The 20396-nt window shown below is 38.1% G+C and overlaps 1 protein-coding gene across 2 annotated transcripts in view; it reads right to left on the bottom strand.

The window, feature by feature from the left end:
- Positions 1-261: 261 nt before the first annotated feature.
- The window catches only part of VWA5A (von Willebrand factor A domain containing 5A), a 31056-nt gene continuing 10921 nt past the window's right edge, over positions 262-20396 (bottom strand). For both annotated transcript variants that reach the window (XM_054441706.2, XM_054441709.2), the window contains 8 exons: positions 11718-11832; positions 10778-10942; positions 10403-10503; positions 9841-10094; positions 5383-5526; positions 4552-4682; positions 1826-1952; positions 262-1323 (listed from right to left, as the gene is read on the bottom strand). In XM_054441706.2, the coding sequence (XP_054297681.1) occupies positions 1244-1323; positions 1826-1952; positions 4552-4682; positions 5383-5526; positions 9841-10094; positions 10403-10503; positions 10778-10942; positions 11718-11832 (1117 nt within the window). In that variant the 3' untranslated portion in view covers positions 262-1243. The remainder of the gene's footprint in view (positions 1324-1825; positions 1953-4551; positions 4683-5382; positions 5527-9840; positions 10095-10402; positions 10504-10777; positions 10943-11717; positions 11833-20396) is intronic.

Genomic DNA, 20396 nt, shown 5'->3' with positions numbered 1-20396 from the left:
AACAGTGGAGGCATCAGAAAAGCTGGGACAGAAAACAAGGGACAATAAAACCAATGTAAGTTCAATAAATGAATCTATGGAAGAGTAGACCTCTTGCTAAGCTTTTTTTCCCTACTAAGTTTTATTTCACTAACTTCAGGTCAAATTTCCACAACTGTTCTGGTCAATTTACTATCCTAGCTTGGCTTCCCAAAATGGCAGTACCAAAAGATTTGTGGGTTAGGGAGATGAGACCACTTTAAGAACCACTGCATTTACTCATCAAAGGGTAGAAATAATCATTTTAATATTGATACAAGTTATTTTAAGGGACAGCATTGATACAAGTTATTTTAAGGGACAGCATATCAAATAAGGTCATTTCCACTAGTATAGGGTATATGAGACACAAGGGTCAGGAGCGATTACGGGGAGCTCCTTTCTTCCTAATGCGGTAAGTGTTCCAGGTTCAGGTCCCAGGCAAAGCTCCCATTAAGCCCACCCTTCCCTTTACTGCACTAGATCAGGGCCTGACATAGAGGACTCATAGGTTCAGGGTAGGACTAAGGATTGCATCATAGACTTCTTAAGGTGTTTCATGATTAAGGAGGAACATCTCTCTCCAACAGTTATAGTTCAACCCAAGTCTTTCAGGCAGTGGAAGAAAAGGCATGTAGGTTGTACAGGCTAGCAAAGCCCAAGCAGAATGAATCAGGAAGGTCCCCAACAGTGTCACCTCTCACAGTGGACCTCTACAGTCTCTCTCTTTGTGATCTTGACATTACACTGATCCAGATGTTGGCTTTCAACTTCTCTCTGACTCCTCCTACACAAGCTTACCAGTATGCTTCTGATAAGTATATAAGATAGAAAGTGAACAGACAAAGATAATGCAGAAAATTCTCTAATTCAAGCATTCCCTAACATAAATGCTGCAATCTTTAGTCTGTAGTTCATGTCAACTGTTTTTCATGTTGTTTCCCTGGAAATCCTGGAAGGAACATTACTGCCTATGAATGTTTTGAACTCCTTCAAGAAAGGGAATAGGTTCTGGGACCACTGTCACTTTTCTGAGAGCATATGTTGGGAAAAGAAAGATCATATCCAAAGTGAACCTGGAGTAGAGAAGCAAAGTGGAGTAAGCATCCTTTTATGGCAAAAAATAAAGAGTTATAAAACACAAGAACACATCATCACAGCGAAAGTGATAATAGAGGAAATGACAGTAGCAAATTAAAGGCACTTCTTTTTCTGGACGGTATCTTCAAAAGGCAAAGATAGCAGGATCCACAGATGACTTCAGGAAAGTAATAGCAGCTTTCACAACCGAAGGCATGGTGGAGCCTGTGGTGAGGAAAAACAAGAATCAGGGATGAAGGATTGCAATAAGAGGCTCCTCCAAACCTCCCAGATCATCTACCCTGAGTTGTGCTTTTATCTGTCTTCAATATCCCTGCTTTTTCTCTTCTTACTGCCCAGATTCTCCTTGAATCTTCTCTGGCCCCAGATACCCTCAGCTGCAGTGAGATAATAAACAGCCAGGAGAACACGCACCAGGTCTAGTCTTCTACTCAGCTTGGTACTGAGACAGTAAGGAGAATCAATGCCACTTGTCCTTCTCACAGTTCACACTCCCCATTCGTGTCCCTCTCCCTCCCTACTTACCCACCTACCTTGTCCCCAATTTAATATTTCACCCTTGTCCTCCCAAGAAAAGAACTAGCAGGAAGATTAGTAAAGATCTGAAGCAGGATGGTGGAGGCAGGTGACAATGGGACTCTCTTGTGGTCACCTTCTGCCAGGCTAGGGAAGGGGAAGGAGACAGGCCTTAGAATTGTGCTCCTACCTGCATGGGCACGCATCCAGGCCATGGCCTTCCTTTCCAGAAGCTCCCATTCACACTTCAAGTCCTTACCATTGCTATGCAGCCAGATCACGGCCAGGATGGTGGCCCAGCCTGAGGAATCCACAAGCTGCACAGTAGATAGAGAGCTCCAGTTGGCACAGGAAGTCCCTCAAAAGGATGCAAAAAGCTTCACTCCCTCCTCACTTAGCATCCTTCTAAATGCCACTAGATGGAGTTACCTGGTCTCTCTTTACCTCCAGATACTACTTGCAAGGCATAATGCCAGGCCTTAAACCTCAGGGCAGCAATCCATTGAGTCTCGAAATAGAAAATCCTAAGTTTTAAATCCAGTGTAACCACCAGGACAGTTCTGGAAACCCCTAAGACAAGGCTTACCCAGCTCTAGTAAGAGAAACACAGGCAAAATTGCTTTATAAAGTACCTTCATGAGTTTTTTAAATTGTAACCCTTATACCCCCCCACCAAAGAAATCATGAAAAAATATCAATAAACATTTTTAAGAAAGAAAACTGATTTCATATAGAAGTATTAACAAAATGATTTGCTCAAACTTAGCCGTCTAGCAAATGACAGAAGTGAGACTAAAGGCCAAATATTCTGATTCTAGTTATATTGCACTTATTTCTCAATAGAAAATCTCAGCCATACAGCAGAAAATTGTCTCCCATGAGTTTTCACCCACTGCTCCCAGCTTCAGCTTTTAGAGTCAGGAGATCAAGGGAAATTCCTATTTTATATCATGACTTTTAAAACTTGGAAATGGCTGTCATGTCCTTTCTGAGTGGTCTATTTCAGATTAGAATTCTCAATTCCTCCATCTCTTCCTTAAGAGGACTGCTTATGTCAAAGCAGTAAGCTTCCCCACGCTTGTTCTCCTAGTCTAAAAACAAACAGCATAATGCTTTTAAAAATATATCTCCTTAAATGGTCTATCTGGAGGTAAATGCACTTATAGAATTCTACAATCACAGCCCATTTCAGGTAACCCTGTTGTCCTCCATTTCTTAGTTAAATATTCTGATTCACATAGTTGTAGTCATCTAAAACCTCTGATTTTCATGTGCAAATGCTCTCTTCTCTACATTTCATGTGCAAATGCTCTCTTCTCAACTCATTATTCAGAGGTTTTTTGGGATCCTGATTCTTTTGACTGATAGTTTATCTTCCAGTTTTGTCATCTACAAATAGGAAAGTCTTGGTCTTTATCTTCATCTAAATCTTCATTGAAACTGTGGACCTCCAGAGAATTCAGAGCCTGGTGGGTCTAAAAATCTGTTTCAAGTTTGAAATAATTCATCATTCAGCGCCATGGGTTTTCAACTAGTTTGTACTTGGTCCATGTTCTCATCATTAAAAAAAAAATCAAATTCCTTACTGAAATTCAGATACACCAGGTCTGTTGGTTCACTTGATTCATTGGCCTGGTTACCATTCCAAAGAAGGAAATGTCAGTCTGATGTTTTTTGTTCCCAGTGCATCTAATAATCCCTGTATCCTCTTCCAAGTGTGTATGAATTATCATCTTAATTACTTTTTCTAGAACAGCATTTTCCAATAAAAATATAATGCTAGACACATATGTAATTTTAAATTTTCTAGTAGCCAAATTTTAAAAAGTAAAAGAGGTATAATTATTTTACTGATATATTTTATTTAACCCAATCTATTTAAAAGTCATCATTTTAACATGCAATCAATATAAAAATAATTATTGATGAAATGTTTTATTCCTTTTTATATAAAGTCTTTGCGATTAGTATGTATTTCCCACCATAGCACACCTCTATTCAATTAAAAATTTAGTTCCTCATTTGTATTAGCCACGTTTCAAAGGCACAATAGCCACATGTGACTAGTGGATACTGTATTGGACAGTGGAATTGCAGAATATCTGAAATTTATTTGATCTCCTTCCACATTTTGAAAGTTTAGAATGTTATTTGTCCTTCAGGCTTTTTGCACCTGTCTCATGCCTAACAACTTCTCAATGAGTGTTAGAAGATTTTGCAAGTCACCTTGAAATTTTGGAATGCAATTTATCCTTATCAGCACATTTAAATACATCTGAAACAACTAGGTGGTTCCTATTAACAACACTTTACCTATCCTGACCTCAGTTAACTTTTGCCAATGTCTGGACCACTTTCATCGGTATGAAGAGGAGCAATAATGAGGTTATTATTGGGGGTTCTCAAGACAGATAGTCTTAGAACTGAATCTGGCTCTGCCACTGATGGGCTAGGTAAACTCAGACACATTTTTAGACCTCCCTAATCTTCAGTTTCTTCATCTTTAAACAGCAACACAAATGGGATCCACCTTATTAAATTAATGTGTGAAATAAATAAGCTCATGAATATTAACTGCTTAGCACAGTGCTTGGCACAGAGTAATTGCTCACTAAATATTAGTTATATAACCAAGATGATTGGCAGGGAATACGATTAAAGTGGAAGAGGATTTTTGCTTTCCCTTTGTCATCCATCAACAAAAAAAACCATCAATTCCTACGAGCTTCCCCATTAATCCCTTGCTCTTTCTGCTCTAACATGACCAGAAAAACCTTCAGCCTTTATTTATTACAAATTAATTTAGTCTATGGCCCCGTATATTTTCCTTCCTCAGGTAGGTCCTGAATCACCTCAATTCTCAATGATGACCTCTCTCTCAAAAACATACATACTCCTTTTTCCATTGAATTTTACCTCGGCAGGGTGTGCAGCTGTTATTTCTTCCAAGCTCATACCTAGGACCTTGGCTAGATCTTCATTCAGATCCCAGGAACCATTTGCATTTTGGTGGTAAATCAGCTGCACAAGATGATTCTCTCCAAAGTCTTTGAGGAGAAAGAAAAGGGAAGAATGAGAAATTGTGGAGCTATCGGCACTTCAGCACACTTGAATTTAGGGCTGCTAAATTCAGAGACAGGCCATAGCAAGAATGCAATAGAAAGAAAGTCATCAGACAACATCCAGAAGATCGGTCTTCAAACCCTACTTGTGAAAGGATGACCAGTGGAACAGGGGCTCACAGACGGTGGCAGCAGGTCTCTGCCGGGGGGCAAGGGCAGCCTGCAGGCAAGCTGTATGAGCTGAGATGGCCAAGGGGGTTTGTTCGGCTAGGGGTCACCCTAGACTCCACTGGGATAGCAGGGTTCAGGGTACTATATGATATCCTAATGAACCTAGCTAGGCTGACCCTGGGAAACATAGGGGCGGAACAAATCTGACCTTCTGCCCAGTGCTTTTCAAACAGATGACCTCCTGGGTAAAGAAAGCCACAGGCAGCAGAACATTGAAGGTTAGTTTGTCAGTCCCTATAGATTGTAGGGGTGAACCGAGGCCTGCCTCATCTGCATGGTAAGTTTCCAAGTTGGTTCTGTGGGTGGAGGAATGAATCTTTTCCAACGCACGGACAGTCTCTTCGAGAAACATGCATCTCTTGTCATAGCTGTAACTACGAGCTTTTAGCTTGCCTAGTCCTATATATGTGATAGAAAAACATTGTTGAGAAAATGTTCCTATAAAGGTACTCACCTGGACTGTGCTGGTCCTTGTGACTTATCAACCCACAGAGACTGTAATCGTCCACCTGGAATGTCTTGGCCTCATAACACGTAAGTGCCCCTCTGTGCTGAGATGCAGAAGGAGGACAGGCATAGCGTAAGGCCTTTGGAAAATCTGAAAAAATCCAAACATTAAGACAGTGGCACTCCCTGCTCTCTGCAGTGGGCAAAGGACACTGACAATTCGACATACATACCCTCCCATCCACATTGGCTTCAGTCACCACCCTTACTGTGCTATTTTTCTCTCATATGCCCACCTCCTGCACAAACCCTCACCCTCTGAGCTCTCCTTCTACTGTGTCCTCTGGAACCCCTGACACATGCTAAACAATTTTTCCTGCATCTTTAGTTTTACTACAGGAGGCTTCTGCCAGCTAAGTCTCAACTTAAAACTGAATTTATCCTCCCAAAAAACTATTCTCCCTCCATCAGCCTCAAACGGTTGTTGCTCAATGTACCACACTTCAAATAGGGAGGTAGGGTTGGCAACCTCTTCAGTCCCTGATGCTGCATCCAGATCATTAAATGTGGTTTACCTTCCACATGTCGTCACTATTGTCTACTTCCAATCTCTTTGTTACTTCCGATCATTCACTAAAGTATCTGAAAACTAGACCATAGACTTCCACTCCATTGAAAGGCCTACCATCATCTTGAGAGATTTCATCACCCATGTAGATAGCCTATAAAACACCCTAATGCAAAGCTTCTTTGACTTCATCAAATCCAATAACTTCCACTTCATTCTACTTCTGCCACTTCCTCCCAAGCCATGAAGAATTGTTCCACTTGTAGAAAATAAATTGAAGCTGGGCACAGTGGTTCATGCTTGTAATCCTAACACTTCAGGAGGCTGAGGTGGGAAGACCACTTGAGCCTACAAGCTTGATACCAGCCTGGACAAAGTAGCAAGACCCCATCTTTATAAAGAGTTTTAAAAATTATCTGGGCATGGTGACATGTGCCTAGAGTCCCAGGCAGAAGGATCATGCAAGGCCAGAAGTTTGAGACCAGCCTAGGCAATGTAGTGAGACCTCATCTCTAAATAATATGAAAATTAAAAATTAGCCAGGCATGGTGGTGCATGTCTAGAGTCCTACCTACTCAGGAGGCTGAGGTGGGAGAATCACTTTAGCCCAAGAGATCGAGGCTGCAGTGAACTACAATCACACCACTGCACTCCAACCTGGGCAGCAGAGTGAGATCCTGACTCAAAAAAAAAAAATTTTTAAAAATTCCTAGTTTTAAAATACAATATCTGATTTTTCCAGTTTTCTAACTTAGAGATTTCTGTTTTACCTGATCTTTGACCTCATCTGGACTACTAAGTTCTTGACTTCTCTACTTTTTTTCCTATATGTCAGCTTGCTTCCATCAAGCTCTCTAGTGTTACACTAAAAACAAGCTTCCTAGCATTACCCTGACACCAAAACCAGATACAACAACAAAAGTAAAATTACAGGCCAATATCCTTGATTAACATAGACACACAATTCTCAACAAAATATTAGCAAACCACATTCAGCAGTACATTAAAATGATCATGCATCATTATCAAATGGGATTCATCCAAGAGATGAAAAGTTGGTTCAATAAACATAAATTGATAAACATGGATCACACTAACAGAAAAAGGACAAAAACATATGATCATTTCAATAGATGCAGAAAAAGTATTAAACAAATTCAACATCATGATAAAAACTCTCAACAAATTAGGTATAGATGAAAGGTACCTCAACATAATAAAGACAATTATGGCAAACTCACAGCTAATATCATATTAAAGAGGGAAAAGTTGAAAGCATTTCCGCTAAAATCAGAAACAAGACAAGGATGCTCACTTTCACCACTTCTATTCAATATAGTACTGGAAGTCCTAGCCAGTGCAATTAGGCAAGAGAAATAAATAAAAAGAATCTAGATTGGAAAAGAGGAAGTTAAACTACCCCTGTTTGCAGATGACATGATCTTAAACATAGAAAACCCTAAAGACTCCACAAAAAAAAAAAAAAACTGTTAAATAGAATAAACAAACTCAGCAAAACTGAAGGATATAAAATCAATATACAAAAGTCATTAGTGTTTCTATACACAAACAGCAAGCTCTCTGAAACAGAAATCAAGAAAACAATCTCATTTGCAATGGCTACAAAATAATTAAAACATTTAGGAATAAATTTAACTGAGGAGGTAAAACATCTCTATACTGAAAATTGTAAGATATTGATGAAGGAAATTGAAGAAAACACAAATAAATGTAAAGATATCTCACGTTCTTGGATTAGAAGAATAAATATTGCTAAAATGACCATAATACCCAAAGCAATTTACAGATTCAATGCAATACCTATGAAAATATCAAAGACATTCATCACAGAATTAAAAAATCGTAAATTTGTATGGAATTATAAAAACATAGTCAAAGTAACCTTGAGAAAACACATGCATGCACACACACACACACACACACACAAACGCTGGAGGCATCATACTATCTGACTTCAAAATATACTACAAAGCTATAGTAACCAAAACAGCATGGTATTTGCATAAAAACAGACACTGACCAATGCAACAGAAATGGAGAGCCCAGAAATAAATCCACACATTTACAGCCAACTAATTTTTGACAAAAGTGCTAAGAACACAATAGGTAAAACACAGTCTCTTCAATAAATGGCATTGGGAAAACTGGATACACACATATGAAAGAATAACATTAGACCCTTATCTCTCATCACATAGAAAAACCAACTGAAATGAACTAAAGGCTTAAGTGTAAGAGGTGAAACTATGAAACAACTAGAAGAAAACATAAGGGAAAATATCTATGACATTGGTCTGGGCAATGATTTTTGGATATGACCTCAAAAGCATGGGCGACAAAAGCAAAAATAGATAAACGAGGTTACCTCTTATGTATAGCAAAGAAAACAATCAACAGGGTGAAGAAACAACCTACGGAATGGGAGAAAATACTTGCAAACCAAACATCTGATAAGGGTTTAATATATACAAAGTACAGAAGGAATTTAACTCAAAACCAAGAAAGCAAATAACCTTATTTAAAAATGGACAAAAGACTTGAATAGACACTTCTCAAAAGAAGACATACAAATGGCCAATAGGTATATGAAAAAATGTTCAGCATTACTAATCATCAGGAAATTGCAAATCAAAACCATGATGAAATATCACCTCATACCTGTCAGAATGGCTATCATCAAAAGGACAAAAGATAACAAGTACTGGTGAGGATATGGGGAAAAGGGAATGCTTGCACACCATGGTGAGAATGTAAATTAGTATAGCCATTGTGGAAAACTGTGGCTCCTTAAAATGTTAAAAATGGAGCTACTATATGATCCAGCAATCCCACTGCTGGATATATACCCAAAAGAAAAGAAATCAGTAATATCAAAGAGATATCAGCACTATTCACAATAGCCAAGTCATGGAATCAACCTAGGTATCCATCAGTGGATGAATGAATGATGAAAATGTACTATATATACACAATGTAACATTATTCAGCCATAAAAAAGAACAAAATTCTGTTATTTACAACAACATAGATGAACTTGGAGAACACTGTGTTAAGTGAAATAAGCCAGCCACAGCCTGGGTAAAATGGCAAAACCCCATCTCTACGAAAAATACAAAAAAATTAGCTGGGCCTGGTGGCATGCGCCTGTAGTCCCAGCCACTCAGGAGGCCGAGGTGGGAGGACTGCTTGAGCCTGGGAGGTTGAGGCTGCAGTAAGCCATGATTGTGCCACTGCACTCCAGCCTGGGCAACAGAGTGAGACCCTGTCTCAAAAACAAAGAAGGAAAATAAGTCCAGAACAAATATATAAAGACAGGATAGGCAAATAGATAGAGATAGAAAGTAGGTAAGTGATTACTGGGACTGGTGGAGAGGGGAGTGGAGGAGAAGACGGGTGGGGTCAGGGAGAGAAATGGGAAATGTCTGTTAATAGTTATGAAGTTTATTTCTTGGGTGATGAAAATGCTCTAAAATTGATTGTGGCAATCAATAGTTGCACAACTCTGTGAGCATACTAAAACCCATTGGATCGTACACTTTAAATGGGCAAATTGTAAGATATTTGAATTATATCTCAATAAAAAAGATAAATCAGCTTCAGATTAGGCAGTTTGGTTACTCAGTGTTTACCTGCACTTTCTACATTTTAATGTTTGTTTTTTTGTTTTCTCTTGGATTATTTTAAATCTCCTTGCCAATGGGATGCATTCTAGTTCCCTGGGACAGAAGTTTAACACTAACCAGAAATCCTAGATGTGGAGGTATAAGGAAAACAAAGCAACTTAAGAACATTTCACAGCCTTTTCCTTTAAATAATGTGCTCAGATAGTCAAAATCTTTTATTCTATATGAGTTTGAATGGAATAAAACTCATTACCTGATTTGCATTTTATCTTCAATGGGGCAGAAGCACCCAACAGAATTGGCCTTGGGATGTCCCTATGAGCCAGAGGCCCCTGAACTGGCTTGTTGAGCTCCTTATTGATAGCAATGAAAGCTGTGAAGGAGCTTATGACACCAGACTCAAGGCTAAGGTTCAATGCATCTTTTTTATCACTTGCTGGAGTCTCCCTGAGGCCCATATCCTTGGTCTGGAGCAAGGACTTGGCAGCAAGGCGGTGAATGGTGAGGCTGAAAGGAAAAAATAAAAAAGTACTGAAATGTAGGGAAAGACATCCATATACCAGTTTCTCAGGGCTCCTAAAAGTTAGGAATAGAAGAGTTAAGATAAAGTCAGATAAGGGGAGAGATAAGACTTGGGTGGTTTAGAAATATAAAATGATTGTAGGAAAACAATTACAATGGAGCCCAGAATTAAGAGAAGAAATCTAATCCCCAAAGATGGCAGAGGAAAGAAGGAAGGAAGGAGGGAGGGAGGGAGGGAAAGAAGGAAGGAAAGAAGGAAGGAAGGAAGGAAGGAAGGGAAACTGAATTCTCACTTGACATCAGGCTTGGGTTGTAGAGGAAATGTCACCTTATCCTCAAAAGTCTTGCCCTGGAGTGTGTATTTGAGGCATACTTCTCCTGTTGTCTCTGCTGCCTGCAAATTAGAGATGAGTAGAAATGACGGAAGAAAGAGATCATCCATGGAAGGATCAGAACAGGGGCAGGTACCCAAAACAATGTATTAAAATATCTGATGAAGAATCAGGTAGCCTAGGAAACCAGAGACCTGAAATGATGGGAAGGAAGTAGGCTAGCTCTACTTGGCAAGTGCCGTCTCTGGCTGAGATGGAAATCCACCTACCAGCTTTAGTGGAATGGTCAGTGTGGTAGCTCTTTGACTAGAGGAACAAATAAGAATGGGAACTCACTGGCATCCTCCCAGTCAGTTGGGCATAGATGATTAATCTCTGACCCCTAAAGATGACAGTCTGTTCTGGGGAAAGCATTTTAGCAGACAGACCAGGAGGCAAATGCCAGCTCAGAGAGACATCCTCTACCACAGGCTGCAGAGAGCGTTTCAGAGTCCTGAGAGCCTAATGGGGGGAGGAGAACAGAATAAACACAAATGATACAGACAATGGCAGCTACGATTAACTGAACATTTATTATGTATCAGATGTGATACATAATACATGTCATGCCTACCCCTCAATACTATTCTAGGAGATGGGCTTTATATATGAAGAAGCTTTACATATGAATAAGCCAAAGCTGAAATATTTAGTAACATAAATGTAAATAAAGAAAATGTTTGAGTAACAAGACCCTTGGAGAAGGGGATTAGATAAGAGGTGGCACCTACTGGGAAAGAGGAGCTTAGAAATACCACCAGAGGGGTCTTCACCTTTTGCAGGAAGATGAAATGGAATAGCAATTTACTACCTCTTCCAATCCATTAGACATATCATGATTATTCCTCCTCCTTTTTTTTGTATCTTTTGCATGGAGGATGCATGTAGTACAAAAAGAGGTTCTAAAGCGCAGACCTAGAATCGCAGTCTTGACAGTCAAAGCTCTTAGTTTGTCTGTGTCTGGTCTTAAATGCAAAGACCCCGATCCCTTTCAGCATCTTGTCTCTGAGCTTGCAGCTACTGGGACCAGATGTCATATTTCCAGATACTATAGTGGGCTTCTATTACATGAGGCCAAAAGTAGCCTGACTAAGTATATCGCCTAAGGCCTTGGGGATATAGGAACAGGTATCCTGGAGGAAAGTTGCTACCCCCGCCCTTGCACAGTGTTCCCCACCCCGTTCCACTTTGGTCTGGATTGCCACCTCCAGACAGATATAGTCAGTCTGTCCCTCACCTTGGACTGCATCCTGTCTTTGCCTGTGATAAATTCTGAGGTGCCCCCTGATGCCCGGGCAATACCTTTTATTAGGCTGGTGGAGGCACCTTCTCCAATACCGAATGAGAAACACCTGCAATTGTAACAGGACAGAGGTTAGAGGCAGGCATTAAACAGTGAAAATATAAAATTAATACATAATGGCCAAAAATACATAAGGAAATAGTCTACTTTCTTGACCAAAAGTGTAACAGCTACCATTTACTGAGCATATTCTATATTTTAGGAGGTATAAAAATGCCTTAAATCAATGATGCAATTTAATCATCACAAGACCCCTAAAAAGCAGGCTTCTGTTTCACTTTGCAGATAAGAAACGGAGGCCCAGGAAATTTAAGAAATCTTTCCAAGATCATGCAGCTACTAAATGATAGCAATGTCACTGGAGCACTGTCTGCCTTACTGCAAGATCCCTCTGGCAAACTAACAGAAAGATAGAAACTAACACCAGTTCCTACCTAATGATGTGCTGGTACCATATCTCCCCTAGCAAGACTATTCTTAGAGAAAGGAAGTGTGCCTCCTGCACTTCTAAATGGAGAGTTCTTGCCCTGCCTTAGTCCATGTGCACCAAGTAACTTTTTAAACATAATGCGATTTCCCAAATAGAATTATATATAAACAAAGAATATATTGGTAGTACTAGCACAAGCGCTTTTGAAAGGTATGACAGACAGAATTTTCATTGTAAATTAATACCCTGCAATTCTGGTTGTGTATCAGTCTTTCTTAGATTAGTGCGAGCCGTCATCCTCAAGTCTAGTGGCATCAGCATTAGGATCAATGCTCTACACTTGTAAGACTCAGGAACAGACTTCTAACTGGACCTACCTGTAACAATACTTCCTAAATACTACAGCCTGACAGCATCTTGATATCACAACCTTTAAATTTCTAACACGATCTTTGAATTGTAGCCTATGTTATAAAGTGCTGTTAGATTTTTTAAGGTCTTTTGTATAAAATCAAAACTAAACAATATTGGCTGGGTGTGGTGGCTCACACTTTGGGAAGCCAGTGCCAGGAGTTCAAGAGCAGCCTAGGCAACAAAGTGACAGACCCCTGTCTCTAAACAATCAAACAACAACAACAAAAATATATTGATTACTAACTAGAACTGACAACAGTGCTGCATGTGGATGATAATAAAAATTAAAATATTACCATAATTGCAAAATTTTACATAGCACTTACATTTTATCTAGCACAGTTCCTAATACTTTCCTTAAATATACTCTTTTAACCATAACAATAAATCTGTAAAGTGAGTACTATTAGGTTTCTAATTTTCATGTGAGGAAACTAAGGCATAGAGAGATTAGCTGATTCATCTTCTGCAGGCAAGCAGAAGAACTGTAAGTTAAATCAATGACTTCTGACTTAAAATATAACACCCTAGGAAAGTCCTGCTCACAGCAATGCCACTGTAAATTGTTTCAAGCCAGCAGAGAACTAGGAAGGCTGTATACAATATTTACAATAATTTGTTTGAAAACATCAAAGATCTACCAAGATAAAAATCTATAGGCCAAGACCTGGGAGAAGAGAGAAGCCAAGAGAAATGAGCCCAGCATCTGATGTTCCTTGACCCTTTGAAGCAAGTGCCAAGTACAAAAGCAGATGACTTAAAACCCAAGCGGTTACACGCAGGCGGGAGGAACAAAATATCAATTTGCGCTTTCCATAGCGAAGGTGTTCTTGTAAACAACTAAGAATTTAGGATAAAACCCTAAAGGACTACATCCCAGAGGTAGAGGTGAATCAGAAATAGACCAGCCATCACCGCGACTGAAGTTCATCAGACCCTGACTGGATTAACATTATCTGTTCCCAGTCTATCCAGCGACCATTCAGAAGCAAAGAATGAAAAGAATGAATCCTCTCAGAGGGAAGATGTCATCCAGAGGATCATCTAATTTCTATCATTTTTTATTTGACAACTAACAAAAATAGAAAATCCTCAAATATTGGGAAATTAGGCACTGTACTTGTGAATCATACAAGCTTAAAAAAGAAATCATAATGATAATTGGAAAATATTAAGTGGATGACAATGGCAAATGGCATATCCATATTTAAAATTCAGCTACAGATGTGCTTAGATCTATAGCTCTGAATCTACACATTAGAAAAGAAAGTCTAAAACTCAACTATCAAGCGTCTGTCTCAAGATGTTAAAAAAGGATGGCCAATGAACCCAAGGAATGTAAAAGAAAGAAAATAATAAAGATAGATAAGAGCAGATATTAATGAAATAGAAAACACTTGTATGATAGAAAGTACCAACAAACCCAAAGGTGCTGGTGTTTTGAAATTATTATTAAAATTGATAAATATCCAGTGAAAGGAAAGAAATATTAATAGAAAAGGCACAAATAACCAACATTAGGAAAGAAAAGGTAATATCACTACATATTCTACAAAATTTAATAACATTATTAGGCAATATCATAGACAATTTCATGCAAAGAACTTCAATAAAATATACAAACTTTTATAAAAAATAAGAACACATAAAATATGAATAGTTCAAAACAAAAACTTTCTCAAAAAAATCCAGGCCAAGAGAGCGTTGCTGGCAAATTCTAATAAATATTTATGAAAGAAAACCTTTTGGAGCAAGGAAAAAAGGCAACCTTCACAGCTCATTTTATGATACTAGCATAAAATTGATATCAAAACCTAACAAGATAAGACAATATATGTCAATATTTCCCATGAAAATAGATTCAAAATCCTGAAAAAAGTATTATCCAACTGAATGAAAAAATATATGAAAGAGATTAATACATCACAACTACTTTAAGTTTATTCCAGAAATTCAAGGTTGGTCTAACATATAAGAATTATCATTAGAATTCACACTTTAAAAGAATAAAGGATAAAATCACACATTCATCTAAACAGATGCATAAAATACATTTGATGAAATTTAGCAATCATTCATTATTCAAAACAAAAGAAAGAAAAGAGAGAAAAGAACCCTCAAAACAGAAATAAAAGGGAATTTCCTTAATCATAGAAAGGATAACTACAAAAAAAGGGAAACCCTTACAGCAAACACCATACTTAATTGTGCAAAGTTGAAATGTTCCCTTTGAGATCCAAAATAAAATAAGGATATGAACATTTTGATTCAGATTGCTATTAGGGGTTCTCTCCAGGCTAATCCGGAAGGGAAGAAAAATTTTTTTAAAAAATAAGAAAAAGAAAATTTTAAAAAATAAGAAAAATAAAACATATTTTTTGCAAATATGATTCTTCATAGAATATCTAAAAGAGTCTGCAAATATATAATTTAATTAATATCTAAACTAATTAACATCATTAAATACAAGTCAAGGTAAAACAAGCTATTGAAATTCATTTCTATATAGAAATAAACATCCAGTAAATAAAATTATTAAAAAATACTATTTAAAATAGTATCAAACACCTAGGGAAACAATTTAATTAAAAAATGCATGAAGCCCTCTACACAGAGAATTATAAAATATTACAGAGAGATTTTGCGTGTACAGAAGGCTTCCCTTATCTGCAGTTTTACATTCTATAGTTTCAGTTATGTGCGGTCCACTGCAGTCCAAACATATTAAATAAAAAAATTCCAAAAATAGACAATTCATACATTTTAAATTGCATCCCATTCTGAGTCGCATGATGAAATCTTGTGCCATGCTGCTCAATCCCATCCTGGACATGAATCCTCTTTGTCCAGCATCTCCTTGCTGTCTATATTACCGTTAATCACTTAGTAGCAGTCTCAGGTATCAGATAGATATTTATAATTTATAAATTAAATTTCATCATAAGTATGTATGTATAGGAAAAAATGGTACATATACGGTTTGGTATAGTACCCACAGTTTCAGGCGCCCACTAGGAGTCTTGGAAGGTATACCTGATGGGTAAGGGTGGACTACTTATAGGTGGATTGAAGAAATGAGTAAGTTTACTGATTTTGCTGGAAGCTAGGTTTATCTCACGGTAGAAAAGAAGACATAAATACAGAATTGGGGAAAAGAGGAAGAATGCTACACTGCTACCTTTGAAGCAGGGGCATAAGTAAAAATTTCAGAATTTTTTAAAAACATTTGCCAGTTCTGTCTGTTGAAAATGCCAAGAATAAATAACAGCCCAATAGTAAGGAACAGACGTAACACTCAAATATTGATTTTTATTTATTGCTTTCACTAAAAACAATATTCACTAAAAACTGTTTCTTCAAGGGCTTCTTGATCAAAAACGACAAAGAAGGGCATTACATAATGGTAAAGGGATTAATGCAACAAGAAGAGCTAACTATCCTAAATATATATGCACCCAATACAGGAGCACCCAGATTCATAAAGCAAATTCTTAGAGACCTACAAAGAGACTTAGACTCCCACACAATAATAGTGGGAGACTTTAACACCTCACTTTCAATATTAGACAGATCAATGAGACAAAAAACTAACAAATATGTTCAGGACTTGAACTCAGCTCTGGACCAAGTGAACCTAATAGACATCCACAGAACTCTCTGCCCCTAATCAACAGAATATACATTATTCTGAGCACCACATCACACTTACTGTAAAATTGACCACATAATTGGAAGTAAAACACTCCTCAGCAAATGCAAAATAATGGAAATCATAACAAACAGTCTCTCAGACCACGGTGCAATCAAATTAGAACTCGGGATTAAGAAAGTCATTCAAAACCACACAACTACATGGAAACTGAACAAAACTGCTCCTGAATGACCACTGGGTAAATAACAAAATTAAGGCAGAAATAAATAAGTTCTTTGAAACTAATGAGAACAAAGACACAATGCACCAAATTTCTGGGACACAGCTAAAGCACTGTTCAGAGGGGAATTTATAGCACTAAATGCCCACAGGAGAAAGCAGGAAAGATCTAAAATCGACACCCTAACATCACAGTTAAATAGAACTAGAGAAGCAAGACCAAACACATTCAAAAGCTAGCAGAAGAAAAGAAATAACTAAGATCAGGGCAGAACTGAAGGAGATACAGACAGAAAAAACCCTTCAAAAAATCAATGAATCCAGGAGCTGGTTTTTTGAAAAGATTAACAAAATAGACCGCTAGCCAGACTAATAAAGAAGAAAAGAGAGAAGAATCAAATAGACACAATAAAAATGATAAAGGGAGTATCACCACTGATCCCACAGACATACAAACTACCATCACAGAATACTATAAACAGCTGTATGCAAATAAACTAGAAAATCTAGAAGAAATGGATAAATTCCTGGACACATACACCCCCCACCCCAAGACTAAACCAGGAAGAAGTTGAATCCCTGAACAGACCAATAACAAGTTCCGAAATTGAGGCAGTAATTAATAGCCTACCAACCAAAAAAAGCCCAGGACCAGGAGGATTCACAGCTGAATTCTACCAGAGGTACAAAGAGGAGCTGGTACCATTCCTTCTGAAACTATTCCAAACAAAAGAAAAAGAGGGAATCCTCCCTAACTCATTTTATGAAGCCAACATCATCTTAATACCAAAACCTGGCTGAGACACAACAAAAAAAGAAAATTTAAGGCCAATATCCGTGATGAACATGGATGTGAAAATCCTCAGTAAAATACTAGCAAACTGAATCCAGCAGCACATCAAAAAGCTTATCCACCATGATCAAGTCAGCTTCATCCTTGGGAGGCAAGGCTAGTTCAACATATGCAAATCAATAAATGTAACCATCACATAAACAGAACCAATGACAAAAACCACATGATTATCTCAATAGATGCAGAAAAGGCCTTCGATAAAATTCAACACCCCTTTGTGCTAAGAACTCTCAATAAACTAGGTATTGATGGAATGTATCTCAAAATAATAAGAGCTATTTATGACAAACCCACAGCCAATATCATACTGAATGGGCAAAAGCTGGAAGCATTCCCTTTGAAAACTGGCACAAGACAAGGATGCCTTCTCTCACCACTCCTATTTAACATAGTATTGGAAGTTCTGGCCAGGGGCAATCAGGCAAGAGAAAGAAATAAAGGGTATTCAAATAGGAAGAGAGGGAGTCAAATTCTCTCTGTTTGCAGATGACATTATTGTATATTTAGAAAACCTTATCGTCTCAGCCCAAAATCTGTTTAAGCTGATAAGCAACTTTAGTAAAGTCTTAGAATACAAAATCAATGTGCAAAAATACAAACATTCCTATACACCAATAATAGACAAACAGAGAGCGAAATGATGAGAGAACTCCCGTTTACAATTGCTACAAAGGAATGAAATACCTATGAATACAACTTACAAGGGATGTGAAGGACCTCTTCAAGGAGAACTAAAAACCACTGTTCAAGGAAATAAGAGAGGACACAAACAAATAGAAAAACATTCCATGCTCATGGATAGGAAGAATCAATATTGTGAAAATGGCCATACTGCCATCAAGCTACCATTGACTTTCTTCACAGAATTAGAAAAAACTACTTTAAGTTTCATATGGAACCAAAAAAGAGCTCATATAGCCAAGACAATCCTAAGCAAAAAGAACAAAGCTGAAGGCATCATGCTACCTGACTTCAAACTATACTACAAGGCTACAGTAACCAAAACGGCATGGTACTGGTACCAAAACAGATATATAGACCAATGGTACAGAACAGAGGCCTCAGAAATAATGACACACATCTACAACCATCTAATCTTTGACAAACCTGACAAAAACAAGCAATGGAGAAAGGATTTCCTATTTAATAAATGGTGTTGGGAAAACCAGCTAGCCATATGCAGAAAACTGAAACTGGATCCCTTCCTTAGACCTTATACAAAAATTAACTCAAGATGGATTAAAGACTTAAATGTAAGACCTAAAACCATAAAAACCCTAGAAGAAAACCTAGGCAATACCATTCAGGACATAGGCATGGGCAAATACTTCATGACTAAAACACCAAAAGCAATGGCAACAAAAGTCAAAATTGACAAATGGGATCTCATCAAACGAAAGAACTTCTGCACAGCAAAAGAAACTATCATTACAGTGAACAGGGAACCTACAAAATGGGAGAAAAGTTTTGCAATCTATCCATCTTACAAAGGGTTAATGTCCAGAATCTACAAAGAACTTACAAATTTACAAGAAAAAAACAAACAACCCCATCAAAAAGTGGGCAGAGGATATGAACAGACACTTCTCAAAAGAAGACATTTATGTGGCCAACAAACATGAAAAAAAGCTCCTCATCACTGGTCATTAGAGAAATGCAAATCAAAACCACAACGAGATACCATCTCACGCCAGTTAAAATGGTGATCATTAAAAAGTCAAGAAACAGCAGATGCTGGAGAGGATGTGGAGAAATAGGAACGCTTTTACACTGTTGGTGGGAGTGTAAATTAGTTCAACCATTGTGGAAATCAGTGTGGGGATACCTCAAGGATCTAGAACCAGAAATATCATTTGACCCAGCAATCCTATTACTGGATATATACCCAAATGATTATATATCATTCTACTATAAAGACACATGCACACATATGTTTATTGCAGCACTGTTCACAATAGTAAAGACTTGGAAACAACCCAAATGCCCATCAATGATAGACTGGATAAAGAAAATATGGCACATATGCACCATGGAATACTATGCAGCCATAAAAAAGGATGAGTTCATGTCCTTTGCAGGGACATGGATGAAGTTGGAAACCATCATTCTCAGCAAACTAACACAGGAACAGAAAACCAAACACTGCATATTCTCACTTATATGTGGGAGTTGAACAATGAGAACACATGGACACACAGAGGGGAACATCACTCACTGGGGCCTGTCAGGGGGTGGGGGGCTAGGGGAAGGATAGAATTAGAAACATCTAATGTAGATGATGGGTTGATGGGTGCAGCAAACCACCATGGCACATGTATACCTATGTAACAAACCCGCATGTTCTGCACATGTATCCCAGAACTTAATAAAAAGAACATAAAGAAAAATTGACAAATATGGCCTGCATTTAGATAATGGTGTTATCTCAACTTTAAATGTCTTGAATTTAATAGTTTTATTGTGATGTAGCAGAATGTTCTTGTTCTTAAAAGATGAGTGCATAAGTGTTTATATATGAAGGGTTATGATATCTGTGGCTTGCCCTCAAATATTTCAGACAAAAAACAGCTGAAACAAATGTGGTAAAAGGTTGACAACTGGTAGACCTGGGTGAAGGGTATATGGTGTCCACTGTTCTTTTTTTTTTTTTTTTTTCAAGATGGGTTCTTGCTCTGTCACCCAGGCTGGAGTGCAGTGGTGCGATCTCGGCTCACTGCAACCTCCGCCTCCCGGGTTCAAGCAATTCTCCTGCTTCAGTCTCCTGAGTAGCTGGGATTACAGGCACACACTACGATGCCCTGGCTAATTTTTGTATTTTTAGTAGAGACAGGGTTTCACCATGTTGGCCAGGCTGGTCTCAAGCTCCGGACCTCGTGATCTGCCCACCTCGGCCTCCAAAAGTGGTGGGATTACAGGCATGAATCACTGCGGCCAGCCCCCATTGTTCTATTTTTGCAACATCTCTGTATGTTTAAGGTTTCTTAATAAAATGTTGGAAACAAACACTTCAAGAAATCAGAAAAGACCTAAGTAAATGAAAGAATA

This window comes from Pongo pygmaeus, chromosome 9, assembly GCF_028885625.2.
Source record: "Pongo pygmaeus isolate AG05252 chromosome 9, NHGRI_mPonPyg2-v2.0_pri, whole genome shotgun sequence".
In the NCBI taxonomy this organism is placed as follows: domain Eukaryota; kingdom Metazoa; phylum Chordata; class Mammalia; order Primates; family Hominidae; genus Pongo; species Pongo pygmaeus.
Note: the sequence above shows the minus strand (reverse complement) of the source record. Positions and strands in the feature narration are given on the sequence as shown.